Source organism: Eutrema salsugineum, unplaced genomic scaffold (genome assembly GCF_000478725.1).
Source record: "Eutrema salsugineum unplaced genomic scaffold, Eutsalg1_0 scaffold_5, whole genome shotgun sequence".
NCBI lineage: Eukaryota > Viridiplantae > Streptophyta > Magnoliopsida > Brassicales > Brassicaceae > Eutrema > Eutrema salsugineum.
In genome coordinates, this window is record NW_006256612.1 from 12,613,806 (window position 1) to 12,638,973 (window position 25,168).

The 25,168-nt window shown below is 37.1% G+C and overlaps 7 protein-coding genes across 12 annotated transcripts in view; 5 read left to right on the top strand and 2 right to left on the bottom strand.

The window, feature by feature from the left end:
* Positions 1-656: 656 nt before the first annotated feature.
* On the bottom strand, positions 657-1,187 carry LOC18993959 (putative glycine-rich cell wall structural protein 1). The gene has a single exon (XM_006417537.2). The coding sequence runs from the start codon at positions 1,185-1,187 to the stop codon at positions 792-794; it is 396 nt and encodes a 131-aa protein (XP_006417600.1). The 3' UTR covers positions 657-791.
* Positions 1,188-3,572: 2,385 nt separating this feature from the next.
* Positions 3,573-10,216, top strand: LOC18993960 (kinesin-like protein KIN-14H). 2 transcript variants are annotated; one of them, XM_024152724.1, is made up of 19 exons: positions 3,573-3,696; positions 4,168-4,367; positions 4,613-4,756; positions 5,398-5,637; positions 5,721-5,792; positions 5,915-5,983; positions 6,074-6,166; positions 6,320-6,484; positions 6,558-6,639; positions 6,841-6,936; positions 7,189-7,365; positions 7,590-7,696; positions 7,805-7,983; positions 8,101-8,262; positions 8,612-8,865; positions 8,937-9,100; positions 9,228-9,425; positions 9,518-9,975; positions 10,061-10,216. In XM_024152724.1, the coding sequence occupies exons 1-19, from the start codon at positions 3,573-3,575 to the stop codon at positions 10,185-10,187; spliced, it is 3,111 nt and encodes a 1,036-aa protein (XP_024008492.1). In that variant the 3' UTR covers positions 10,188-10,216. The 2 variants fall into 2 exon arrangements, with proteins under 2 accessions (XP_024008492.1, XP_006417601.1); XM_006417538.2 differs by having other exon boundaries at positions 7,805-7,880; positions 8,106-8,262.
* A 613-nt stretch (positions 10,217-10,829) lies between these two features.
* Positions 10,830-13,669, top strand: LOC18993961 (probable protein phosphatase 2C 5). 2 transcript variants are annotated; one of them, XM_006417540.2, is made up of 8 exons: positions 10,830-11,076; positions 11,502-11,746; positions 11,849-12,020; positions 12,106-12,323; positions 12,442-12,549; positions 12,638-12,763; positions 12,852-13,084; positions 13,195-13,669. In XM_006417540.2, exons 2-8 carry the CDS (start codon positions 11,537-11,539, stop codon positions 13,412-13,414), a joined length of 1,287 nt encoding a protein of 428 aa, XP_006417603.1. In that variant the 5' UTR covers positions 10,830-11,076; positions 11,502-11,536; the 3' UTR covers positions 13,415-13,669. The 2 variants fall into 2 exon arrangements, with proteins under 2 accessions (XP_006417603.1, XP_006417602.1); XM_006417539.2 differs by having other exon boundaries at positions 10,835-11,076; positions 11,513-11,746.
* Positions 13,670-14,131: 462 nt separating this feature from the next.
* Positions 14,132-15,544, top strand: LOC18993962 (F-box protein PP2-B15). Its single transcript, XM_006417541.2, has 3 exons — positions 14,132-14,476; positions 14,591-14,709; positions 14,790-15,544. The coding sequence occupies exons 1-3, from the start codon at positions 14,222-14,224 to the stop codon at positions 15,283-15,285; spliced, it is 870 nt and encodes a 289-aa protein (XP_006417604.1). The 5' UTR covers positions 14,132-14,221; the 3' UTR covers positions 15,286-15,544.
* Positions 15,545-16,784: 1,240 nt separating this feature from the next.
* Positions 16,785-19,829, bottom strand: LOC18993963 (malignant T-cell-amplified sequence 1 homolog). The gene is made up of 9 exons (XM_006417542.2): positions 19,674-19,829; positions 19,239-19,336; positions 18,351-18,432; positions 18,179-18,246; positions 17,990-18,087; positions 17,576-17,712; positions 17,421-17,488; positions 17,236-17,299; positions 16,785-17,045 (listed from the first exon to the last, which is right to left on the bottom strand). Exons 2-9 carry the CDS (start codon positions 19,247-19,249, stop codon positions 17,028-17,030), a joined length of 546 nt encoding a protein of 181 aa, XP_006417605.1. The 5' UTR covers positions 19,250-19,336; positions 19,674-19,829; the 3' UTR covers positions 16,785-17,027.
* A 290-nt stretch (positions 19,830-20,119) lies between these two features.
* On the top strand, positions 20,120-23,488 carry LOC18993964 (serine/arginine-rich splicing factor SR30). 4 transcript variants are annotated; one of them, XR_002898054.1, is made up of 14 exons: positions 20,120-20,196; positions 20,299-20,385; positions 20,539-20,604; positions 20,681-20,755; positions 20,853-20,955; positions 21,071-21,117; positions 21,204-21,261; positions 21,407-21,456; positions 21,552-21,608; positions 21,686-21,798; positions 21,893-21,970; positions 22,627-22,822; positions 22,954-22,993; positions 23,230-23,478. XR_002898054.1 is itself a non-coding variant. In XM_006417543.2 (13 exons), the coding sequence occupies exons 1-13, from the start codon at positions 20,125-20,127 to the stop codon at positions 23,242-23,244; spliced, it is 861 nt and encodes a 286-aa protein (XP_006417606.2). In that variant the 5' UTR covers positions 20,120-20,124; the 3' UTR covers positions 23,245-23,488. The 4 variants fall into 4 exon arrangements, 1 of the variants encoding a protein (XP_006417606.2); XR_002898053.1 differs by having other exon boundaries at positions 22,627-22,993; XR_002898055.1 differs by lacking the exon at positions 23,230-23,478 and adding an exon at positions 22,336-22,460 and having other exon boundaries at positions 22,627-22,992.
* Positions 23,489-23,865: 377 nt separating this feature from the next.
* The window catches only part of LOC18993966 (ATP-dependent Clp protease proteolytic subunit-related protein 3, chloroplastic), a 3,363-nt gene continuing 2,060 nt past the window's right edge, over positions 23,866-25,168 (top strand). The window contains exons 1-4 of the mRNA XM_006417548.2: positions 23,866-24,283; positions 24,631-24,732; positions 24,813-24,935; positions 25,018-25,077. Of these exons, the coding sequence (XP_006417611.2) occupies positions 23,984-24,283; positions 24,631-24,732; positions 24,813-24,935; positions 25,018-25,077 (585 nt within the window). The 5' untranslated portion in view covers positions 23,866-23,983. The remainder of the gene's footprint in view (positions 24,284-24,630; positions 24,733-24,812; positions 24,936-25,017; positions 25,078-25,168) is intronic.

Sequence of the window (25,168 nt, forward strand, 5' to 3'; positions counted from 1 at the left end):
ATTTTAATAGTCATTTTCTGCAAATTAATAAAGGTATAAGAGACTTTTTATCTTATTTCTTAATTTGTGTGAAAAATGTTAGAACGACACTCTTTATGAAACGGAAAGAGTATAGTTATATAATTAAATTTTAATTTTAAAATTAAAAAATAACCAATACGAAAGAGACACATGTAGATACTCTATGGAGTTTGACGAGAGTTTTTGGGTGGGGTTCATGAATTTTTTACATTTAAAATAAATCAATAATACCCAATTTTTATAGAGCAGGTTCTAATTTTAAGACTTTTAGAGATGGGTTCATGGGAGGTTCACGGGTAACGTGTCAAAATTTTAGTGGTTGGTCTTTTTCTCTTTCATCTATTCTCCTTTTTTCTCTCTTTCTCTCTCTTCTCCTCCTTTTTTTCTTCCACTTTCTCTATTTTTTTATCTTCTCTCTCTTCTCATTATTTTATTAATAAAAAATTAAAATAAAACTCATGAAGGGTTCACCATTGTAAATGGTCTAAAATAAGGATTTTTAGAACCCTCTCTTTTATTTTTTAATTTTATTCTTTATTTTAATTGTTAAGAATCTTTGTAAAACGCTCCCTTGGAGGTGGTCTTAGAGCTACTAATTCCATCAATGAAATGTTTTGGAAGACGCAGACAAATGCAACTTTTGTTCTATGATCTGAAATTGAATGTTGAAGGCACGACCAAATAATTACAACTGTATAACTGTATAATAAATCAAACTTCAGCACTAAAGACATCATCATCAAACTAATATATACAAATAGTTACGTATTTTAACGTATAAGAATCAAACAGTTTACGAAGAGGATAGATATTAGAGCACCGGTAAGACCACGGTGTTTCAGGAAGCCACCACCGCTTCCTACAGAACGGCCGCCACCGCCACCGCTGTTAGAAGATCCTCCATTCCCAGTGCTACCGCTACCTCTGCCTCGACCGCTGCTGCCGCCTCCACCACCACCACGGCCTCCTCCACCGCCTCCACCACCACGACCTCCTCCACCGCCTCCTCCGCTTCGAAGCTCTCGCCGCCAAACTGGGATATCTATCTCAACTCCTCTGATGGAATTGTGTTTGAAATGGACGGCTGAGATAGAGGTGTGCTCATGCAACGCTAAAACCAATAGTAATACGTGAACTATTAGTTTCATGAGTTTGTACATCTTCATATTACAGTAATAATCTTTTTGTATGTTGTTATCACTTTAAACTAATTAGAGAGCACAAAATGCGGTTGTGTTACATATGATCCGTATAACCTCCATTTATACGAATTTCGTCCGGTCAACGTCTAATCTTTAAGCGAAAAATATCATATCCTATTAGTAATGGTAAATTTCGAGAATTATTCTGACTTTAGCAGCAGAATGTCAATTTTGAAAATGCCTTATTATATCATGCCAAATACTTTTTTTTTTCATGCCAAATACTTGATTACTATTGTGTTTCGTACGAAATTTATTTTGAAATTATATTCAATTTCTGTTTCGTTTTCAAAGGTTTACCATTTATTTTCAATTATTATAAAATGCATCAACGATATCGCTCGGTATATGTTTGGTAAGACGCACACGTTTCGTGCCTTGACTGACTATTCAACCCAGGAATAGTGTTGGTATTCCCTAATAGAGCTTAATATACTTGTATAAGCATAGTTTATCATGTTTAAATATTAAGATTGTACAACTTGATCACAATGAATAGTTAATGGTTTGTTACCAAATAATGTCTCAAATGTGTGCTCCACTAATATTTGTATCATCTTCAAAAACCAAGACACATATACCATTAAACCAAGACAATATCTTACTCCAGTTCGTGTTTCTTCAGTTGTTGCTAGCTATATACATATTTAGCGTCAACAAAAAAATTCTCTCTCTTCAGCTAACAAATTATCCTTTCATAAATTGTATTATTATTTGTTGATGGCTAAACCATATGCATCATATTCATGTATGTTTCACTTATCCGACTACATTCGATTGTTTTCAAAAACAATCAATATACAATACGCACTGGTTTGCTATAAAAACTAACCTATTATAATCGCTATATGCGTTCATGGCGCGCTACATCCATCACATACTTGATACCAACTGGTGCTAAACTAATCCTGAAACTAAGTTTCCAATTATTATACGATAGCAACATATAACTTCGTGATAATACGTGTATGATTTTACAATACCTTATGTATACTCACACATTTAAAATTATTTAAATTACTTGCTCACTCATTTTCTGAATGAGTTGGTATCATGTTCAATATACTCTAATGAAATGGATAATTAAAAGGGTCGGTTTCAAAAGATGTGGTTACGATCATCATCAGCAGAACTTTTTTCGTCTAAATTAATTTCTAATTATCTTATTTCTTGTTGAACGAACTATGTCTTACATAAATTATAAATAAATTATCATGCTGACCTTTAATTATTTATGGTCATAAAACTAATCTAATCATGATATCATGTTTATTGGCTTTAAGAACACCTCTACGCAAGGGAAAAAAGGTTATACAAAATAAAAGGTTATGCAAAGTAGCTATTTGGACACACACACAGAAAGTTTATACAAAGTTCCCAGAGTAAGTCTTTTTTCCCCCTTGTATCGACTGTATACATAGTTTAAAAATTTATAATGAAGTATTTCTATATATAGTATCTGTATCGTATTAATTAGAGTTTATACTTGGCATGTCATAACTCATATTCAAACTCAATAAATAGAAATTTAGGACTTTAGAATAAATTTTCAAATTAAACTTAATCTCCTATTAATGGTTGACCAATTAAATCGTAATAAAAAAAACTGAAATGTCAAATTATATTTTCGGTGGTCTATAACTAACATACGCATATTGTCCATAGATTTGAACCTAGATTTATGATAAAACAAAACAATGACAGTACCGGTGCAAATCATTCGAATACAAAGATCAATCATGAACTTTAATTACTAAAGATTTTGTTATAACATATTTGGAGAATATCAATTTATTATTACCATTATAGAACCTGGTTGATGGTTGTAACTAAATATACGGAATAGAATTTTTGTAGCTAAATACCTTTTCACCACCTATATAGTTCGTATTAACATAAAGCAGTAATAAACAATAAATAAAATTAAAAATTGATTTATATATTTTTTAATATTGAAAATGTCCATCTATAGAAACCCAGGAGACTCGGAGCCTCTGGGTTCATGCGTCGCTCTTCTTCTTCTTCTTCTTCTTCTTCTTTTCTGTTGTTTTATTTTCATAGAACGGAGAAAAAAAGAGGAGAGGGTCAAAGATTTTTCTCAATTTCTTTCGCTTTTCTCTATCATCCTTATAAATCTGAGCAATGTTCCACACATAAGTAAATATCCTTGTAATCTACACAGCTTTTATTTTCTTTGTTCGATTTTGGTAACGAAAAATTCTGTTTCAAGCGCAGAATTCAAATTTTGGTTGTGAGGCTCTCGAGTCAAAATTTGGGAGTTGAGTTTGCAATTTAACAGGTATCTTGTTGATCAAGCTAAAAGCATTGATAGTTTCTTGTCCTCTTTCAATGGCGACGGAGCAACATGATTCGCGACTCTGTTTAGCATCGATTCTGGAGGATTTTCTTAAACAACGAAACCTTCGAGTTAGCGTTGGTGTGGATTCGTGTTCGAAACATGCCGATGAAACTTGTACGTTCGTCAATTTCCCTGTTCTTTCGCTTTCCCTTTCCTTTTTTGGCTCATTTTGAATCGGGATTTTTCTAAATGCGGAAGAAATTAGGGTTCGTAATTGATGATCGAATCAGAAAATCTGGGACGGAATACATAAATTTAGGATGAAAAATCTTATTCTTTATATCTACTACTAGAGCGACTCGTTTGACCAAAATTAGTAGTTACAAATCTTCTTTTGTTTATTTGCTATGAGCCAATGAGCATAGAATTCTAAAAGGGAAGTATGAGACTATCATGAGCTTCTTACTTGGTCGTATTAGATATTGACGTTTCTTGTTTTTCCTAGATCAACATGAACCATATGAATTTCATTTCCAAGATGCTTTGTCTCTCAGAAACAATTAAATCTGTACATGTTATTCGGCTTCTACATTTTATATTCACTTAATACACATCGGTAATGAGAAAAAAACACAATTGGTGTAGTTGTTGGAAGAGATTTGCCAGCAGATCCTTCAGACTTGAAAAGGTATGAAGCAGCAAGATGGCTAAGAAACACACTTGGTGTAGTTGGAGGAAGGGATTTGCCAGCAGATCCTTCAGAGGATGATTTCAGAATTGCACTGAGAAGTGGTATTTTGCTCTGCAATGTCCTCAACAGAGTTAAACCTGGTGCTGTACCAAAAGTATGTCTCCTACCTTTTACTCGTATTTGCGTATGTTACCCTTCAAGATTATATTCTATTACAGATATTAATTGTCATGGATTATAAATATGTTAAGGTTATATTTAAGCTAAACTTTTATAAAATACTTTAAAACCTTTAGGCCTGCTTGGATAAAGTTGTGCAAGCATGATTAGTACCATTTTGTGTAATATTTTAATTCCGATGTTTTTTTCTTCTTGTTTCTGTTGCAACAAAACTAACAGGTCATTGAAGCTCCAAATGATCCTCTTGTTAATCAAGACGGTGCGGCTCTATCTGCATTTCAGTACTTTGAGAACCTTCGGAACTTTCTTGTCCTCGTGGAGGAAATGGGTATTCCCACATTCGAAGTCTCCGATTTTGAGAAGGTAACGGAACAAATCACAATTAATAAGAAACTTATGCACGGTTTAATAAGAACACAGGACTATTTCATCTGACGAACTGTGCTTAATATATGACTTCTATCTCGGAAGATTATGGTAACTAGCTTGACAGATGGTGCCTAGTAGTGGAACTGCAACAAAAGTAGGCTTGATGCTATTATAGATAGGTTCAAATCAATTGCCATCATAGTTGTTCAAGACAGATTGACCTACCTTGCCGGAGGGGCTACCTAGACAAAGCTAAAACGGTCGCTTTCATCTCAGAAACGAGCAATGTTTTTATCATTTGGTACAATAAATTGCAGACATATCCATGGCACAGTCGCGGTGGGGTGATGGTGACCATCGGTGTTGGAAAAAATGATATATAGGAGGATAAATCAGTCATTTGCATTTTCTTTCCATAATTTGGGCTAAGTACTAAGTTGCATTTGAACTGTTTATTGATTAGCATTTTAGCAATTTGAACAAATCGCTGTATAAGAAGCTAGCCAGCTATCCAAATTTCAAAATGAGGAAATTAAGCATCTTCGAATTCTGATCTTCACTTAATTTCTTTTCCTTTCAACAAAATAAGTACATTAGCATCTACAATATATGTTTTGTGCTTGATGTGTTCCCAGGGAGGTAAATCCGCAAGAATTGTTGAGTGTGTTTTGGCTCTCAAGTCATATCGCGAGTGGAAGCAGAGCGGTGGAAGCGGTTCATGGAGATACATTGTGAATTCAAAGCCAACCATAGCAAAACACTACAAACGCAAAGACTCAGAAGCACCTGTGGATGCGATCACAAGTAGCCCCTCTAACGCTCAGTCCATCGAACAACCTTTGTTTGATCAATCTGATTCTAATACCAAAAATGGAGTTAGTGAGCTATACCGATTCTTAATATAATCCCTAATATCGTTCAAAGTTATAAACCTCAACTTACAATTTAGGTTTTTCAGGGAACTGCCAATTCAATAGATGCTATTGTCCGTGCGGTTTTTTCTGATAAAAAGCAAGAAGAAATTCCCGGTGTAAGCATTAACTACCTACCTACTACTTTTTTCCTTAATCAACTGCAAACTTACCGAATGATAAATATTCTTTTGAAATGCCGGTTTTAGAATAATACTCAGCTGCTCTTGTTGACTTCCAGATTGTGGAAGATATGCTGAAAAGTGTCATGGTAGAATATGAACGTAGATTGGCTACACAGAACGAATTGGTAAGCAATTTTAGTGATCTAACCCGTATCAAGAACATGTTTCTCTTACTTCTTCTGTACACTTTTCATCTTGAATATGCAATTATTTAGCTTCAGATGAGCACTGGGAACAAAAATAAGCTTAATCTTGGCGATCTTGGGAGAACTACTTCAGGCAGCGAGGAGATGCTAAGTGATGCTTCGGTATGTTGAGAAAAATTTCAACAATTTTGTATTGCAGTAAATTTGAAATTGTTGAACACTTGTTATCCATTTAGGCAAAGTACTCTTTATGGATCTGCTGATCTGTCAGTGTTATATATATCCAATTGGTTTACACATTACATGCTTTTGCAGTACGGAGGAGGAAATGTGACAAAGATGGTAAACAACAACATGGAAGCTTCACAAGATGATAATGTCGAAGAATCGAAAATCCGAGATCATGAAGTCTATGTAATTTCAAAAGACAAGACCGAGAAGCAACAAATGATACTCGACAGGCAGCAAGCTCATACTGAGGTATAACTCATACTGTTTCTTCGATCAAGACTTCATATTCAGAAATTACTAAGGTGGAAATATGTGTTTACAGGAACTGAAACACGATCTAAAGGCTGTAAAAGCGGGTCTCAGTCTCTTGCAGATGAAATACCACCAAGAGTTTACAAGCTTAGGTGAAAATTTTCCTTGGAACAAAATTTGGACTTGTAGCTAGAGAATTTGACGCTACCAGAGATGGTTGTAGACTTGTAGTATGTGTTTTGATTCATTTGTGATCGCAACCCATTGTCTAAGTAGTAGATTACCCAGTAAAATTCGTAGCACATTCACATTCGTAAGGATAATTAACTGTTATTTCGTTTTTCTTGGGTTAGGTGAGCATTTGCATGGACTTGCTTATGCAGCTACAGGATACCAAAGAGTTCTTGAAGAAAACCGAAAACTTTACAATCAAGTCCAAGACCTCAAAGGTAAAATATCTGATTGTTAACGAATGCATTATGGTAACACTACCAAGCTTAGTACACAGTGTGAAGGAGTTGGACGAATCCTAAATTTAACTACCTCAAACAAACTGTATTGAGATGAGATTGCTTAAATGACTCAGATAAAAAATTTGAAGGTTTAAAGAGTTAAAGAGATATAATTATTGTTCTTGACTAATAGATAATAGATTCAGATACAAGGATTTGCAATATCAAAACTAACGAATATTACAACAGGGAGCATAAGGGTTTATTGTCGAGTGAGACCGTTCTTGCCTGGGCAAACAAGTGTTTTAACTACAGTAGATCAAATAGAAGAGTCAACTATATCAATTGCGACACCTTCAAAGTATGGAAAAGAAGGTCGAAAGTCATTTACTTTCAACAAAGTGTTTGGCCCTTCAGCATCTCAAGGTAATTTTCTCGCCTTTCTATGTCCTTATTTCAAATTTCCAATGTAAAAAAGGAGATTTGGAATTAACACTGAAGCCAAAATAAAAATTCTTCATGTGGATCCATCGAGAAATGATGTCAGCGTGGAATACTGATCAAGATGTATCTATGTGCTACTTACTAGATTTTAGTTATATATGCCGTCTCTCATAGAAAATTAACGTCTTACAAAATCTGTTTTGTAGAGGCGGTGTTTGCAGACACTCAACCTCTGATTCGGTCTGTTCTTGATGGTTATAATGTTTGCATATTTGCTTACGGCCAAACAGGATCCGGGAAAACTTTCACCATGGTAATTTCTCTCGAAGAATTTAACTTCTTTTGCATCGACTTCTCATATTTTCATACGGAAACAATGTCATCCTCATTTGTAGTTATCGTATATATGATAAATAATCAGATGGGACCTAATGAGCTGACGGAAGAGAGCTTAGGAGTAAACTACAGAGCATTGAGTGATCTCTTTCATCTGTCAAGTGTGAGAAAAGAAACGTTTTCATATAACATTTCAGTTCAGATGCTTGAAATCTACAACGAGCAAGTCCGAGATCTCCTTGCCACTAATGGCCAAACCAGCCGATATCCTTTTCTAAGACTTGTCTTCTGAAACCCTGCAGATTCTTCCTGTTCAGTGTTCTTTAGAAAATGCATAATGCTTATTGCAAAAGATCATTACTTTCCTTGACTTGTGAACACATTAGAGATTCGAAACAGTTCACAAGACGGAATTAACGTTCCAGAGGCTACATTGGTTCCAGTTTCCACAACGTCGGACGTCATTTGTTTGATGAATCTTGGTCAAAAGAACCGTGCGGTCAGTGCCACAGCCATGAATGACCGCAGCAGTCGCTCTCACAGGTTTCCCCTGTTTCCTGTTTGTATATCATTTAAACTTTATCAACTCACTTTCTGTTTATCATGCTTTTGCTGCCATTGAACTTGAAGAATTTTGGTATTGGATTTCTAATTATAGTCAATCTATATTCTGGCATGCGTATATTTTTCCCATAGTACAAAGAATAACTCTCCAGTCATATAGAAACTGACAACACAAGTACTTTCTATAAGCCTTTCGTAATTGCTAACTTGATTTCATGTCAGGATGATTATGTATATGATCATATCAAACTTGTAATTTCCCTATGAAATTCCAGAAACCTTATAGCTGTAACTGATCTCCTACATGTTTTATACTTTATACCATCAGTTGTCTCACAGTACATGTTCAAGGAAGAGATCTGACATCAGGAGCCACTCTAAGGGGTTCAATGCATTTGGTTGATCTAGCTGGAAGTGAAAGGGTCGACAAGTCTGAGGTCACTGGTGATAGGTTGAAAGAGGCACAACACATCAACAAGTCTCTCTCTGCTCTCGGGGACGTGATTGCGTCTCTTTCTCAGAAAAACAACCACATTCCCTATCGCAATAGCAAACTCACTCAGCTGCTCCAGGACGCGTTAGGTAATCAGTAATATTTAAGTGCTAGACTAATAGTTCAGTGGATATAAAACATTGGATATCTGTTTGTGCAGGAGGACAAGCGAAAACGCTCATGTTTATTCACATTAGCCCAGAACTAGATGCTCTGGGAGAAACACTCAGCACCCTGAAGTTTGCAGAGAGGGTGGCCACTGTTGAACTCGGTGCAGCTCGTGTCAATAGAGACACTTCTGAGGTTAAGGAACTCAAAGAACAGGTCATTTTCTACAATACATTGTCACATTATTTTATTCTTCATACTCTCTGGTAGAAAACAGAAACGATATATGTTTTCTCTCAAAATACATTGTCCAGTTCAATTAATGTTTGTTATTTGCTTTAAGATTGCTAGTTTGAAACTTGCGCTGGCGAGAAAGGAGAGCGAAGCAGATCAAACGCAGCTCCCAAGACTGCTTACACCGGATAAACTCCTTAGAAAAAAGTCACTAGGCGTTTCTTCTTCATTCTCTAAATCAGCAAACACAAGACAGTTCCTAACAAAACATAAGCCATCACAAACTGATGATGTCAACAGCATTGAGGTAAAAAGGGAACAAGAAAACTCACGCACCAATCACTTTTTTTTTTTTTTTGGCAGTGATTGCTTCATAATGTACAGTGAAATTGCTTGCAGGGTCAAAGTGACTCTGCATCCAGCGTTGACTTACAAGGACTAGTGAGTTCACCGTCATGGAAAAGCCCGTCGATAGATGGGAAAGATGAAGAAACGGAGTTTATGTCAGGTAGTGAATGGGTTGATAAACACGAGGACGAAATCACGCGTAATAGCAAACCTGAGAACAGATCGCAGACAGAGCTTGATAAGCGATTGTCTAGCATGAAACGTGAACCATCACGAGGTGTAGACAATAATAAGTGCAATACTGTAGATAAAGGATTTGAGGTAAGGAAGATTCCATACGAAGAAGAAGCGAACGAGTCTGACGAAACAAGCGATTGCTCCGAGAGTAACTTGATGTGGCAGTTGAATGTTCAAGTGAATATGCCTAGAGCAGCCTCTAATGGATCTTTAGGTTCGTCAGCTAAGCTCAAGAAGAGTCAAACAAAAACCAGTAGAGTTGCTGAGACCAAGTAAGTTTTTATTTCCTATATCATGAGTGATTGGGTTGGATTTTGTTTTTTCTGTGTATTTTTTTGCTAATATGTTGATGATCAGGAGTATGATACCTTCGCTAATTCCGGCGCCAACGAGGAGATTATCGCTTGGGGCTATTAACTCACCAGGACAACCCTCCTCAAGGCATAACACAGTAGTTGTGAAGAAGAGACAAAATCCCAAGTAAATAATAATGAGAAGGAATTATAAACATTTTGGTCGTTTTTTTTGTTTAGTTTTGGCGGGCCCATTCATATGTGGTGGTATATATATACGCCGTATACCAAGAGTAGAATACGTATGAACCATAGGTTGAATATACTTGGATATGTTTTGTTTGATTTTGGGTTGCATTTTTTTTCTTGGTAATTGATTGTTGATATATTGTTGTTGTATACATCGCCACTCTTATCAAGGAAATTTTACATTTTCTTGTTAGTAAAAAAATTATACGCTTTTAAAATAAAAATTGACCCAGACACCACCCTTTTTTTCCCCTGTTCCACAAAGTGAAAATTACATTTTAGCTTCCACCCATATCTAATCTCATTCTATATACTTTTAGCAAATGAATTTGAATTTTGTAATATAGCAATTGACCAAATGCTATTTGTTTAATCTACTTGGCGAATTATTTTTGGGTGGCAGTTTGACTCCATTGATGGGATGTAAAACTGCTACAAGTAAAATAGTCAAACAAAAATTAAAAAGTGTGTGGATTATTATCTCTTTAATTTACCAATAATAAGAAATTGCACTTTATAGGGCATTTCCGTCATTTGCTTAATAAAATTAGCTGTCTCTAATCTATCACCCGCGTCGCTTTTTTTCTTCCCAATCTGAGAAGAAATTAGGCACATACTCTTCGGCAACTTCGTCTCTCTTCTGTTTATAAACTTTTTTTTTGTTTGTTTATCTCTGTTCCACGCGTTTCCAGACTGATATTTTTCCATTTGGTTACCGACGACGGCCCGGAAATTTTCCCCGAGAAGGCGTCGAGGACCTCAGCATTATCTACGAGCCAACTTTTCCAGCTAGATCTACTGTGTATTTTACTGCGATTTCTTTCTAACTCGGTGAGTTTCATGGTTTCTGACTGGCGAAGCCTCCATATCGTCTACGTTTACTGATTTTGCTGTTGCTTTGTTCGATTCTACTTTTAATGTATATTATATATATTTCTGCATCTCTATAGATAGCCACATACTGGAGTTTTTAGAATTCCCTAGATTAGGGTTTTCCTCTAATTTTTTTCTACTTGTTTGGTTTCATTCACCAAAATGAGTTTATGTATGAGTAATTACGCATGTTTATTCTTCGATGATCAGACATCACATCAATAATCCTAGCCTGAAAAGACTAGAGACACCAATTCAAAGTTTTTACCTTCTTGTTCTCAATTTTTTTGGAAAGTAGATTAATATAAGGCTCCTTATTTTGTTCTTATTGGAATTGGACTCGGTGCTTCAACTAAAGAATTTGTTTGTCTGTGATGAACAAGATTTTTTCCAGCCAATGCTGAAGGCTTAGGCTGAAATGAGCCCCTCAAAAGGATCGAGGACGAAACATTCTCTTGTTCCTCTTGCAACCCTTATCGGTAGGGAGCTGAGGAGCGAGAAAGTAGAGAAACCTCTGGTCAAGTATGGTCAAGCTGCTCTCGCTAAGAAAGGAGAAGACTACTTTTTGATCAAAACTGACTGTGAGAGGGTAACTGGTGATCCATCATCCGCTTTTTCAGTATTCGGGGTAATTGTTTCTCTTGATATTTCTTACGTAAGGGCATTCGCGTGGAATAGTGTTCTCAAACTGAAACCTCCCATTTATACCTTTTATTTGTTTTGCCTGCAGATATTTGATGGCCACAATGGTAATTCAGCTGCCATATATACTAAGGAACATCTTCTCGACAATGTGGTGAGTGCAATTCCTCAAGGCGCAACCAGGGAAGAGTGGCTTCAAGCTCTTCCTAGGGCACTAGTTGCAGGCTTTGTGAAAACAGACATCGAATTTCAGCAGAAAGGTCAGCACTTTGCTTCAAGGCCTTTACTTTCATATTCTTTTTTTACGCATGCTCAAACTCTTAAGATCTGTTGTTGTGCTTACAGGGGAAACTTCTGGAACAACGGTTACATTTGTTATAATTGATGGTTGGACTATCACTGTCGCTTCTGTTGGCGACTCGCGCTGCATATTAGACACCCAAGGTGGTGTGGTTTCTCTGCTGACCGTCGATCACAGGCTAGAAGAGAATGTTGAAGAAAGAGAACGCATAACTGCCAGTGGAGGTGAGGTCGGAAGGCTCAATGTTTTTGGTGGCAATGAGGTATGTTCATGTCCACTAATTTAAGTGACTGTTTCATTGTTTTGGCTGTGGTGGCTTTGTACTGAATGATAGGTTATTGCCATGATATTAACGTGCTTTCATGCTGATTACTCAATAGGTCGGACCACTTCGATGCTGGCCTGGTGGTTTGTGTCTTTCGAGGTCCATTGGTGATACCGATGTGGGAGAATTTATTGTCCCAATACCGCATGTTAAGCAAGTGAAAGTAAATCCCCTTCCCCTTGGTGCATATTTCATCAATGCTTATAGTAGAAACTTGACAAAATAATTTTTTTTTTCATCTATACATTTAGCTTTCAGATGCTGGAGGGAGACTCATTATAGCTTCAGATGGTATATGGGATATACTGTCTTCTGATATGGCTGCCAAAGCTTGTCGTGGTTTATCTGCGGAGCTTGCTGCTAAACTTGTTGTTAAGGTTCGGTGATCCACCCGTTGACTAAATTGTGTACATCCTCCGATCTAGATTCTCTCTTATTCTCTGAATAATATGTTTTTTTTTTCAGGAAGCGTTGCGAACAAAAGGGTTGAAGGATGATACTACTTGTGTAGTTGTTGACATTGTTCCATCTGATCATCTTGCCTTGGCTCCAACGCCTAGAAAGAAGCAGAACACACTCACCTCATTTCTTTCTAGGAAAAAACAGACGGATACCAACAACAAAAACGGGAACAAGCTTTCTTCTGTTGGAGTTGTAGAAGAACTGTTTGAAGAAGGTTCTGCTGTACTTGCAGATAGGTAACCTTCTAGACAGGAATTGCTATTGCCGTAATCTTATCCACGTTTAAGGGATTGACTGAGAGCTTCAGATACTGATTATCAGTCTTTGTTGGTGTTTTGAAATGCAGATTGGGAAAGGATCTTCCCTCAAATACGGACACTGGGCTCCTAAAGTGTGCTGTATGCCAAATAGATCAATCTCCAGCTGAAGATCTATTAAGTGACGAGGGTCCTATCATCTCCTCAGCATCTAAGCGATGGGAAGGCCCCTTCCTATGCACAATATGCAAGAAAAAGAAAGACGCCATGGAAGGAAAAAGACCAAGCAAAGGATCAGTGACCACTTAAAGCCTCACTATTGTCTTGAAATAAACCATAATTTTCTTATCTTACCTTCTTCGGGTGTGCTGTGAGACGGCCTGGTTTTGTGTTATTCCCCCAGGCATTGATTGGAGAAGTAGCATTAATAGTAAAAATGTTTGCAAATGTTTGTAGAGAGAGAGAGAGGGAGAGAGAGAATAGATCCAATTCTTATCCATTGTTTAAGATTTGCCTGGTTAGTATTCTTGGCTTATTCTGACAAGTGACCATTTACCTTGCCAGCCAATGTGACACCCCTGAAAATTCTCCCATTGTATTATTTAATCAACAAATTTTTTCATTAAACTTCTGGCGATTTGTGTCGGGCCAAAAAAACTTCTAAAGATGTTTCTCACTGTCACAACCTAAAAAGGAGATCAACCAAAAACATAAATTACACAACATCTACTGTCTTTTCAGAGAACAAAATTTAGGTGATACTTGTCGGAAATAAAAAACTTGTGGCCATAAACTAAAAAGGTGATATTTTGCAGAATGATATGAACCAAAAAAAACCTCAAATACTAAGAAATCTACCAAACCTTTTGTAACAAAAAATCTACCAAACCTTTTGTCTTCCAAGAAGGCAAGAAAAAAAAAGTATATTATTAAGAAGACGGGCCCACCGGTCCAAATTGAACACTAGTACTAAAATCTAAAAGTCCCTATATATGATCCATCATCGGTCACCGTTGCCGTCTCGTAAAAACACAAAAACAATACCACTTGAGAAACAGAGGAGCCACCATATATAGGATCAATAATTTAATTCTCTGTCTTCAGTTCTGAGAAAGGATGATGTTACCAGAAGCATGCGTGGCCAATATCCTCTCCTTCACAACTCCGGCCGACACATTCTCTTCGGCGGCTGTCTCATCAGTTTTCCGGCTTGCCGGAGACTCTGATTTCGTCTGGGAGAAGTTTCTACCCTCTGATTACAGCCGCCTTATCTCTGTATCGCCTGATCACAACCATCATCGGAGTTTCTCCTCCAAAAAGGAGCTCTACAGATATCTCTGTGATTCAATTCTCATCGATAATGGCAGAAAGGTTTCATCTTTTTCCCCCTCTGTATAATAATAATATTACTTTATTTGGTTTCTTTCTATCAAAAAAAAAAAAGAAAAAAATAAACTTTTTAAACCGGGTATGTTTAAATTTCAGATTTTCAAGATCGATAAGCTATCCGGGAAAATATCGTATATTTTATCGGCAAGAGATCTTTCCATAACTTGGAGCGAGCAACGACATTACTGGTCTTGGAGCCGTCGTTCAGATTCAAGGTCATTATTAAATAAATATATATATCTATATATATATGGTTTGAAACAGTAGTATTAAGTCCTGTATTTCTAATTCGTAGATTTTCGGAAGGGATCGAGCTTATAATGACGGACTGGTTAGAAATAAACGGAAAGATCCAAACCGGAGCTTTATCGCCGTACACAAATTACGGAGCTTATCTGATTATGAAAGTGACGGCACGAGCATATGGACTAGACCTGGTTCCAGCCGAGACTTGGATAAAAGTGGGAAACGGTGAAAAGAAAATAAAGACTAGTACTTATCTAAGTTGCTTGGATAACAAGAAACAACAAATGGAACGGCTGTTTTACGGACAGAGAGAACAGAGGATGGCAAACAAGGACAAGGTTGTCGGAAGCCGTCGAAGGGATCCTAAGATGCGAGACGACGGGTGGATGGAGATAGAGCTCGGAGATTTCGAGACAGGATCAGAAGGTGACGAGGAGGTTGCGATGAGTTTAACCGAAGTTAAAGGCTATCAATTGAAGGGTGGGATTGCAATTGATGGGATTGAAGTAAGGCCTAAACCACACCAAAAAGCGACATTGGGTTAAGCTGATCTTTGTATTTAGTTTGGGTCAAAAGTGAGAAATGGGAAAAAATATGGGTGCCTTAACTAGTTTAATAACACTACTATGAATGTATACCAAGACTCGGTGACAAAATTATTTTGGGTAAAGCTGATAAGTGATAACTGTGTTTGGTTTGAGTTTTTTTTTTTTTTTTTAAATGTGTGATGGAGAAAACTTAACTTATGTGCTAGAGGATGGTTCGGTGGTAACTGAATGAATGATATCAATATTATACACCTAAAGTAACCACGATTTTTGCATGGCGTATTATTGTTGTATATCGACGATGTTGACGTATTTAGTTCTCATGGCAAATTATATATTGTAACATATATCTTTTTGTTTGTTTGACGAGAGAATCAAAAGAATTTACTTTCGAGTGTGTCATATTGTCATACTCTCATATAAATATTTTCTTCAAACATCTCTGTCAATTGTTTTTAAAATGACTGAAAATGACAAACACTAATATCCATAGTAATCAATCATCAGAATCTGAACCCAATATAATATAGCTGTTTGATAGTAAAATAAATTATTTGCACAAAAATAATACATAAGTGGAGTTTTCAATGATTTACTCAAGTGGAAGTTAATATTGATAATATGAGGAAAAGACGTGTGTGCGTTCAATATGTGAGCAAATGTCGTCATCGACATTTCGCATAGCATGAGGATGAGGACATTCTTACATTTTATGGTGTCACCAAATCTCATGCAAGTGGCGTATTTTGGTAATTAAATATGTTTTCATATGGTGCAATCACATGAATCTAGTACTATTATACAATAAGCTAATAACTAAATAGTAGGCCAAAATTATCTAATTATGATTTTTTCTTTATTGCATAGCGAAGCATAAAGCTGATTGATTATTATTTCAGAATTGGTGACAGCTCTGCTATGTGCTCAAAGTATTATAACTGATTGATTATTATTTAAGAATCAGTGCTGGCTAGAAAGTTTAAAGTCATTTTTAAAAAATTTAAAATACTGTTAGATCATGTACATCAGGAGATCAAAAGGGGTTTATAACACAGTTTTTGAGATAAAATAACTTAATCTTAAAGAAACAGTATCATCCCGACGAATTTGAAGAGACGGTATCATCCGAAATGGAGCATTCTAATTTGTCGAAAATTATAATTTTCGAATTAAATAAAAAAAAATTTAAAAAAAAAAATATATTATTATATTCTGGTGAACCCCTCTCTTAGGAGTTCTGTTAGATTTATAAGCCGACACAGTGTAACATGTTATACTTAAAAACAGGTAGATTAAAACATCTTTACTTTTTTCATTTTCTAAAATACACAACATTCATTCAATTAAAAAAGAGAAATATTGTTATAAAAAAAGGAAAAAAGAAATGAAAGTAATACAAAAGGTCACACATTTAGCATTGATTTAACACTTTTTAACAAAATATTCTTTACTTAAAAGTACTTTTTGCATTGATTTTGGAAAACATTTTATATATGAAACAAAGAAAAAAACTCCAAAATATCTTACTTTATAAAACAGAGAGAGTATAAGAAACTAGCACTAACATTAGCTAAGGTTGATATTCCCTCATAAAACAAACATCGAATATTTTAAAACAAATCAAAACAAAGCTAAGGTTCGGACAAAAGCTCCAGAAGTTTAGAGAACATAAAAGATTAAAAGGAGATAAATAATATCTCTCTCCCTGAATGTGATTCACATGACATCTGGCTTCGTCTTCAGTCTAGCCGTTCCATCTGCAGACAATTTTAAACAAGCAGGCAATACAAAGTTCAGACACTTTTATTCTTCCAAAATCGGACTGCCCCTCTTCACACAGTGAATAAGGGCTTAGGATGGTCAGGTTGTCTGGCTCTTTGGCTCCTTATCATTAAAACCCGAATCGATAAATCCTCTAATTGACTCGATGAAAGAGGGGATTAGTACCTTCCAGAGACCGTCATTGAGGTAGTGCATGTTGTCCACTCCGATTCCTTTGTTGATGCTCTTTCTGTGAACAAACACAAGAAGACCATATAAGGAATGTATCAACACATGTACCCGAGTCATTAAAAACACTAGTACTTCTTAATTCCTACATTCAAGTTGCACTGATAAGGAAATTAACTTACATGTCTTTGGCTGACATTTTGGTGAAGCCTATTGCTAAGGCATGTTGCTTTCCTTCTGCATATATGGCCTAAACAAATAGAGACTCATGGTTTGAGACCAGCAGATACAAAAAATAGCACCCCAAGAAAAGAGTCTTTTTTTTTTCAATTCATACCACTGGCCTTTCTGCGTCGACTTCTTCATCCAGAACGCCTCCAGGGGATGTGAGACCAGGACACATTATGTTTGCACCAGAGAAAACAAACTTGATGGCACCTCTATCAACTTGAAACCTCTTCATTATATTTGGGTCTGCAAAACTCCAAACATTCAAGTGCCAAATTGACATTCTCGGCATACTGATCATAATCCAAGTTTCTTTCAATTGGTTTCATTCAAACATGTGACTTTCTCAAGTGTTGAACATATTGTTCAGTTATATGCAGCATTTGAACCAGGTAAGTTCTACTACAAACTACAGTACAACTAACAGGTGATTATATTATTTTTTAAAATAAAGACCTAGATATGTCATGTTGTGATAACATGACCATATCGCATGGATGGTGTGAAGGAAGAATAATGTTACATTGATGAAGAAGGCGCAGTGTTGGCATGTACGGCCCATCACGGATACAGAAGAAGAGGGGGACATTGTTGACAACAACTAGGGTCAGATGGTTTGGGCTGCACGAGAGATATAGCCAGGATTACTGTAAGTGGTAAAAGAAAAATCAGAAATCGTAGCACTGATATGTGAGTTTGTTATTTTACGAACCACTTCACTACGATAAGAGGAGACTTTTTGGGAAGTAGATCCTCCAAAACTGTTTCAAGTCCCGGGTACTGCAACATTTACATAAACATCTTTACATGTATGATCCAACAAACTACACGAAACCATAAAAGTTTAAGACGGAATAAAATGAAAAATGAAACCACAGGCATACCTCTTCTTGAATACTCTGGCGGATCCTACGTTGAACAGATGCCTTTACTTGGTTTTGTGATGAAATCTCCTCCAATGAAAACCTAAGTTAAAAAGTGAGCATGAATATAACACCTTCATAGACATACTGGTATAGCAAATAGATCTAAAGGCCTGTTGAAGTAGAAGACTCTGATAAATAAAACCAATTAAACTTGATTGCAAGATAGACATTATACAAAGACTCAACAGGAGGTTATAAGCATGCTTCGTGAGATGGAAAAACAAAAACACCGTGACAGTTGAGAGTTTAGGCTGGTCCAATCGAGATCCACTTTCCAACATGATCCAAAATTATTTGTAAAGATTTAGTAAATTAAAGTGCAACACTGTCAAAACAGATCACACAACCTCATTCAATTTCACACCAAAACAATCTACAAAGACCAGTTGTTTCTTTAGGAAATCACAGCCTTCTACCTTGACAACCAGCTGCCCCTACCAAGACTATTCTAAGCAATCACATAACCAAATTGTGATTAACAGTTGAAACTATGAAATTGGCTACTACCAGTAGAGCTCACTACATTTACTCAAAAAGACGTTGCCCTCATGCAAAAAATTGATTGACTGATATGTAACAGTAGCCAGAAGCAGGCACCTTAATCGAACTTCAGTCAAGCCCTAAGTCTCTCAAAACTTATTATTGGATATGGACACTAAAGAGACCCATCAAACTCTAAACTTGACTAGTATAAACAAAAAAAAGGACGGAATTAATGAAGTTATAGAAAAGAAAAACTCACGATCAGATATAACCATGGAAAAGACAAACATAAGCTGATAAAAATATGAAAAATAGTTGTTAAAAAAAGTAGAAAGAAACTAGAAAATAGACAGAGATTCTTACTTTTTAAACATGTTCGATGAAAGGTATTTTCTTTGGTAAATTTACGAGAAAGGGCGATGCGAGTGAATATAATCTCAACTCCAACTAGGCTTTCTTTCCTGCAAGTGAACATTGAAAGTTGTAAGTATGCGACTTGCTATAAGCAAATATCGAATACAGAAATACCAACAAGTTACTGTCACTACCAATATACCCAAATTCCAAATAAAACGCACAATTACGTAATCACCGGAAGCTAGCTGAAACCGGATTTGAGCAAAAACTGAACTTGAAATCGGGAAGAACATCACGTAAAAAGAACTGAATTTAAAAACTCAAAAAAAAAAAAAAAAATTGGAGACGATGTCGCACAAATTCAATAGAAAAGGAACTTCAAAGTCTTCAAATCGAACGCGGAAAAACATAAACACCAAACGGAGCAGAAGAGAGACTTACGGACTGAGAGAGATCAGCGACAGGGCCACGTAAGATGGCTGACGGAGAAATGGGCTGGACGGAGGTACTGATCGGCGATTGAGATTTGAGAGGTACTGGTGTCGAGAGAATGTTTCTCTCCCCAACAAAATCCCCAATTGTTTCCAATCTATCGTCCTTTTGTACCAAACGACTGTGTTTAATAAAACCTATGAAACGAAGGAAAGGCCCGCTAAACCGAAATTGGTTCAGGCCTGATACGATTAGCCCGAGAAACCCAAGTTTTTGGGATCTAAAAGCCCTTTAAAAGTTGTTGCCCAAAAAAAAAGCCCTTCAAAAGTAAAAGCAATCTCCATCTTTGTCAAGAACTTCGATCGAACGGTTGAGGGAGTTTGATGCAGGGTAACACTTTACACGTGGCCGCAGAGATTAAATCCAGTTCCGTTTAAATGTTCGTGTCCGAAGGAAAAGAATGGTAGTTGTCTTGTTTCCAGAAGAATCTAACGCTTTCTCGGTCCTCTTCTTCTCCTTCTCTGCAGCGAATGTGAGTTTCTAATATCTTCAGGGATTATTTCCGTCTCTGCATAGTCCTCAATTCCAAATAACTTATTTTGATGGTAAATTTTGATCTCCTCTGAGGTTTCAGATGAGTAGCCGATGGAATCGTACGATCTACGTTGGGAATTTGCCTGGGGATATACGCATGAGAGAGGTTGAAGATCTCTTCTGCAAGGTTTGAAAATCCTTTCTTTCCTTAGTCTGTTCGAATTTATTAGGATATTGGTGACTTGATTCACAAATTTGCAATTTTGTTTTGCCGATTTGCTTATAACTTTATATGTTTTGGGTTGCAATTTTGAGTGTCGCTTATGTATCTTCGTTGCAGTACGGAACCATTGTGGACATTGATTTGAAGATTCCACCGAGGCCTCCTGGTTATGCCTTTGTCGAGGTACTTACGGATTCTTGTTGGTTAATGACCTTGGTTGGGGGGTTTTTTAATTAAAAAAGTTCTGTTATTGATGCAGTTTGAAGATCCGCGTGATGCAGACGATGCAATTTATGGACGAGATGGATATGACTTTGATGGGTGTCGACTACGGGTTAGTAAAACTTTCTTATGAAGATGTAAAATCTTTGTGTGATATTTATGTTTCCTATGAAAGTTGTAATATTTGTGATTTTGTGTTGCATGTATAGGTTGAGATTGCACATGGTGGTCGGAGAGGTTCATCATCAGTTGATAGGTACAGCAGCAGCTACACTGGTAGCCGTGCACCTTCAAGACGTTCCGACTATCGTGGTTTGTAGTCTCTTTCTCAACTGTGTTACTTGCCGTTGTAAATTCCTTTTTTTTTTTTTTTTTTGTGTGCATTTGATAACTCATTTTACTACCTTTTGCTGCTGTAAACATGCAGTGCTTGTGACGGGATTACCACCGTCTGCTTCGTGGCAGGACCTTAAGGTAAGGGCTACTACTGTATTGTCTTTTCTGGATGTTGGTTCTCTAATTCTTGTTGGGATTCAGAACTGATGTTTATGAGCGATTAGGATCACATGCGCAAAGCTGGAGATGTCTGCTTTTCGGAAGTTTTTCGTGACCGTGGAGGTGAGTCAACATTCTGTAGTTTAAATAAGTTTCTCATAGATTTATTAGTAACTTAGTGTTTCTGAAAGAGAATAGATCTTATTCATAATTCAGGTGTTTATGCTGCATTCTAACTGCAACGCTGACATTTAACATTTATTTGTAGGAATGTCCGGAGTTGTGGATTATAGCAACTATGATGATATGAAGTATGCGGTAAGTTGTATATCTTTGCAACGAAAATGTTCCCAGCTGCCTTCGATGGTGACACTAGTTTTTTTATATTCCTTCAATATTTTTTGTTTTAACAGATAAGGAAGCTTGATGACTCTGAGTTTCGAAATGCTTTCTCGAGAGCTTATGTACGGGTATGTGGTATTATTACCTTCTTTGATTTTGTTACTCATTGGATGGATATGCAATCATCTCTAATTGTACTGTTCAGGTGAGAGAATATGAGTCGAGGAGTGTGAGTCGCAGCCCATACTATTCCAGAAGCTATAGAAGCAGGAGTCGGAGCCGTGGTCGAAGCTATAGCTATAGTAGCAGGAGCAGGAGGTTTGTTTTTCTTTCCCTTTGAAACTAAAGCATCAAAGGGATAGTTATTTGTCAAACTAATTTATTCTTATTGACTGTGTAAAATGCAATGCAGCGTGTCTCCTGCTAGATCTGTTTCCTCACGTTCACGGTCCGTTTCTCGTTCTCGTTCTCCATATAGCTCAGTCTCAAGGTATGGGTGTTTCATTTATATCATTATTGGATATTTTTGTACCTGTATGAATTGCTATTTCTTGCATATTGAACTCCTCACTCATTTAATTACTAATAACGATAGACCCTTTGTTGTTTTTGCACACAGTTTGATTTGTGACCCTTTTCCCTACCTAGCTATATGTTAGTTGGACTAGTGGGTTGCCACTTGATCCCATGAATTATATTATCTGATTCTCAGTCCTTGATGGCGTGATTAAATTATGCTAAAGTTTTCTATGTCATACAAACTTCGTTATGTGTGACAGATATTTCATCGTTTAGGTTCTCCACAGTTCCTTTTCATTCCTTAAACCTCTAATGTTTTTTTTGGTCATGTCTCAGTCTCTTCATTAAGTCGTGTCTTCGGAAGTGATCTCGTGAGTCCTTTCTATTCGCGCTGTTCTCTTCTGGATATTTTCCTTCAGAAAAGCTTCACTTCTCAACTTTGTCCAGCGACAGTGAATTAAGTACTGATCACTCTAGATTGTCTGACTTCTTCTGTTTCTGCTATAATTTTTCTTTTTGTGAAAATTTATTTTCTAGTGGAAGGGCAAAGATATGAATCTGGATTCTTGAGGTGTGTCCTTGATCATATACTGTGATTACAATTGTATTGCCTTGTTTGTTTTCTAGATCTGGCTCACTGCTGCGAGCTGGGGATTGGATCTTAGGGACTTGATGGGTCTTCTAGATGGATCCTTGTGGATTTACAAAGCTGGATTAGCATGAACTTGAACTTCTGTTTGTCGGTCTGGTTTGGTACTCAGCGCGTATCAGCTGTAGGATCTGATCACAACGTTTTGGACTATGATACCTCTGATTCTTGAATATATTAATTTTTTTTTGACATTTCTGATTCTATGTTGTGTTCTTTTCTAGGCCAACGCTTAAGATGGGAGATGATTAGTAAATTGCTTTTGCGATGCCATACTTACAGGTTTTTTTTCTTTCTTGCTGCAGGTCCCGATCAAGATCGAGATCGAGCTCTCCAGTTTCACCGGTAAGTGTAGAACCTGAGCCCAAACACATTTGTTTTCATACTTTGTTTGCTCTTACATCAACACCAAATGAACAGAAAAACCGTGAGAAAGTCCAGAAGTTTTGAGGAGTTTGTAGTGTGTCTAGTGTAATAATAGCCGTAATCTAGTTCCCTTCAAGTGTAATAGCAATTAATCTGCTTTTGTGTCGTATGTCTTTTGTCACTTAACCGTATTTCAATTTTTTCGTTGTTTACAGGCGAGATCTGATTGATAGGAAAACCTGATTAGCGGGAATAGAAGACCGGTAAATCTGAATTGTCTCATCTCGGACTCTACTGGTATCAAGATCAAGTGATTTTAATTTTGGTTATCTCCAGTTATCATATCTCTAAATTAAAAGTATTGGAACTTTGATTGGAAAGCCATACTTCGGCGTGTATTGGATAATGAACGATATTATGTTGAATATGATTTAATGACATGTTGAATAAGTATCGATGCGGTTGTCAATTCGGATACGGCTGTTCGATTTGAGAGTTGGAGAAAATGATCTTCATTGGTGAATACTTAGTACTGATTTGCATATGTTTACTTGCAAGTTGCAACTAATTACAATGATGAAAATGTCCCCTAATATAACGATGAAAATACCCCGTTTTATATAGCGTTTTAAAAATCATGGATGATTAGCTTAAAATCATTAAGTTTCACGCTTCAACTGGTAGTCTGCACTCTGCAACCATAGTCATTCGAAGTAGAAAAAAAAAAAAAAGTCTATTGTGCAACTGGGCCTGGACCTGGGCCTGGACCCGGGCCTGGACCCGGACCCGGACCCGGACCCGGACCCGGGCTATACGCATATCATATCACCCGGAACATCAAAAGTCGGGTCAACCCGACATCCGGACCCATTATTTCCTCTCTCCCAAAGAAAGCATCGCTAAATCATCTGGTTTCCTTTCTCCAACCAGTCCATTTCGCGAGCTTTCGTACCCAAGAGCTCTTCGTCCATGGCGTCTTGCTTACAAGCTTCCATGAATTCTCTGCTTCCACGCTCTTCTTCGTATCCTCCTTTATCTTTGAACTCAACCGGGAGGAGAAACTTGAAGAGCTCTCGCTATGCCTTTCGCGCCAAAGCCGCTGCTAAAATCCCTATGCCTCCGATAAACCCGAAGGATCCTTTTCTCTCAACGCTCGCTTCCGTTGCTGCGAATTCGCCGGAAAAGCTTCTCAATCGGCCGGTAAACGCTGATACGCCGCCGTATCTTGACATCTTTGATTCCCCTCAGCTCATGTCTTCTCCTGCTCAGGTGAACTCATCTCGTCCAATTCCGATCCTTGTCGTGTATGATAAAAATCTAGGTGCTTTACGTGTAGTTACATCGTCAAGTATCCTGCCAGTATAGTTCGTCGTGCACACAGACTGCCTTCATTTCGTTAATTTCTTTGCATACGTATATATGTAAAATTTTGATCTGCATATGGTCATATCTCTGGGCTTCATATTGAAATTATGAGAATTAAAATCTTATTGAATTTGAAAGTGGTAAAGTGAGATTCCAAATCGACTCAGCAATTGTGTGGTGTAGAATAGTAGCTACATCATTTGATTCACTGATTGAAATCTGCTGATTAAGTCTGTTTTGTTGAAAATTAGGTTGAAAGGTCAGTGGCTTATAACGAGCACCGACCAAGAACTCCTCCACCAGACTTGCCCTCTATGCTTCTTGACGGGAGAATTGTTTACATTGGAATGCCTGTAAGTTCTGCGCATTCTTGTGGATTTGTGGTGGGGACTGTTTAGACTGATGTTGTGGTGCTGGCTGATTTTTTTTTCAGCTGGTGCCTGCGGTGACAGAGCTGGTTGTCGCAGAGCTGATGTATCTTCAGTGGCTGGATCCCAAGGCACCCATATATATTTACATCAACTCTACAGGGACCACTCGAGACGATGGCGAGACGGTGAATTATTAAACACTGTGTAAAAGATTTAGATCCTTTTTCTCAGCATATCTAACTTCGGTGCAAAATGTTGACTAAACAGGTTGGAATGGAATCAGAAGGGTTTGCCATCTATGATTCTTTGATGCAACTTAAAAACGAGGTAACGTGTATCTATTAGTAAGCTACTTGTGAAACGCAAACATTTAAGTAATAAGCCTTGATAAAGGAAACGACTCTGGGCACTTCAAGTG

Excerpts from the sequence above, each read along its gene's own strand:
- LOC18993959 (XM_006417537.2), bottom strand. The coding sequence starts at position 1,187 with ATGAAGATGTACAAACTCATGAAACTAATAGTTCACGTATTACTATTG.
- LOC18993962 (XM_006417541.2), top strand. The coding sequence starts at position 14,222 with ATGATGTTACCAGAAGCATGCGTGGCCAATATCCTCTCCTTCACAACT. Across the intron at positions 14,477-14,590 it reads TCATCGATAATGGCAGAAAG|ATTTTCAAGATCGATAAGCT; the intron begins GTTTCATCTTTT and ends TTTAAATTTCAG. Across the intron at positions 14,710-14,789 it reads AGCCGTCGTTCAGATTCAAG|ATTTTCGGAAGGGATCGAGC; the intron begins GTCATTATTAAA and ends TCTAATTCGTAG.
- LOC18993961 (XM_006417540.2), top strand. The coding sequence starts at position 11,537 with ATGAGCCCCTCAAAAGGATCGAGGACGAAACATTCTCTTGTTCCTCTT. Across the intron at positions 12,324-12,441 it reads ATGTTTTTGGTGGCAATGAG|GTCGGACCACTTCGATGCTG; the intron begins GTATGTTCATGT and ends ATTACTCAATAG. Across the intron at positions 12,764-12,851 it reads CTGCTAAACTTGTTGTTAAG|GAAGCGTTGCGAACAAAAGG; the intron begins GTTCGGTGATCC and ends TTTTTTTTTCAG.
- LOC18993964 (XM_006417543.2), top strand. The coding sequence starts at position 20,125 with ATGGTAGTTGTCTTGTTTCCAGAAGAATCTAACGCTTTCTCGGTCCTC. Across the intron at positions 20,756-20,852 it reads TTGATGGGTGTCGACTACGG|GTTGAGATTGCACATGGTGG; the intron begins GTTAGTAAAACT and ends TTGCATGTATAG. Across the intron at positions 21,971-22,953 it reads CCATATAGCTCAGTCTCAAG|GTCCCGATCAAGATCGAGAT; the intron begins GTATGGGTGTTT and ends TTCTTGCTGCAG.
- LOC18993963 (XM_006417542.2), bottom strand. Across the intron at positions 18,247-18,350 it reads GCCAGAGTATTCAAGAAGAG|TACCCGGGACTTGAAACAGT; the intron begins GTATGCCTGTGG and ends TAAATGTTGCAG. Across the intron at positions 17,300-17,420 it reads AAAATGTCAGCCAAAGACAT|AAAGAGCATCAACAAAGGAA; the intron begins GTAAGTTAATTT and ends GTTTGTTCACAG.
- LOC18993960 (XM_024152724.1), top strand. The coding sequence starts at position 3,573 with ATGGCGACGGAGCAACATGATTCGCGACTCTGTTTAGCATCGATTCTG. Across the intron at positions 8,263-8,611 it reads CGCAGCAGTCGCTCTCACAG|TTGTCTCACAGTACATGTTC; the intron begins GTTTCCCCTGTT and ends TTATACCATCAG. Across the intron at positions 9,976-10,060 it reads AGTAGAGTTGCTGAGACCAA|GAGTATGATACCTTCGCTAA; the intron begins GTAAGTTTTTAT and ends GTTGATGATCAG.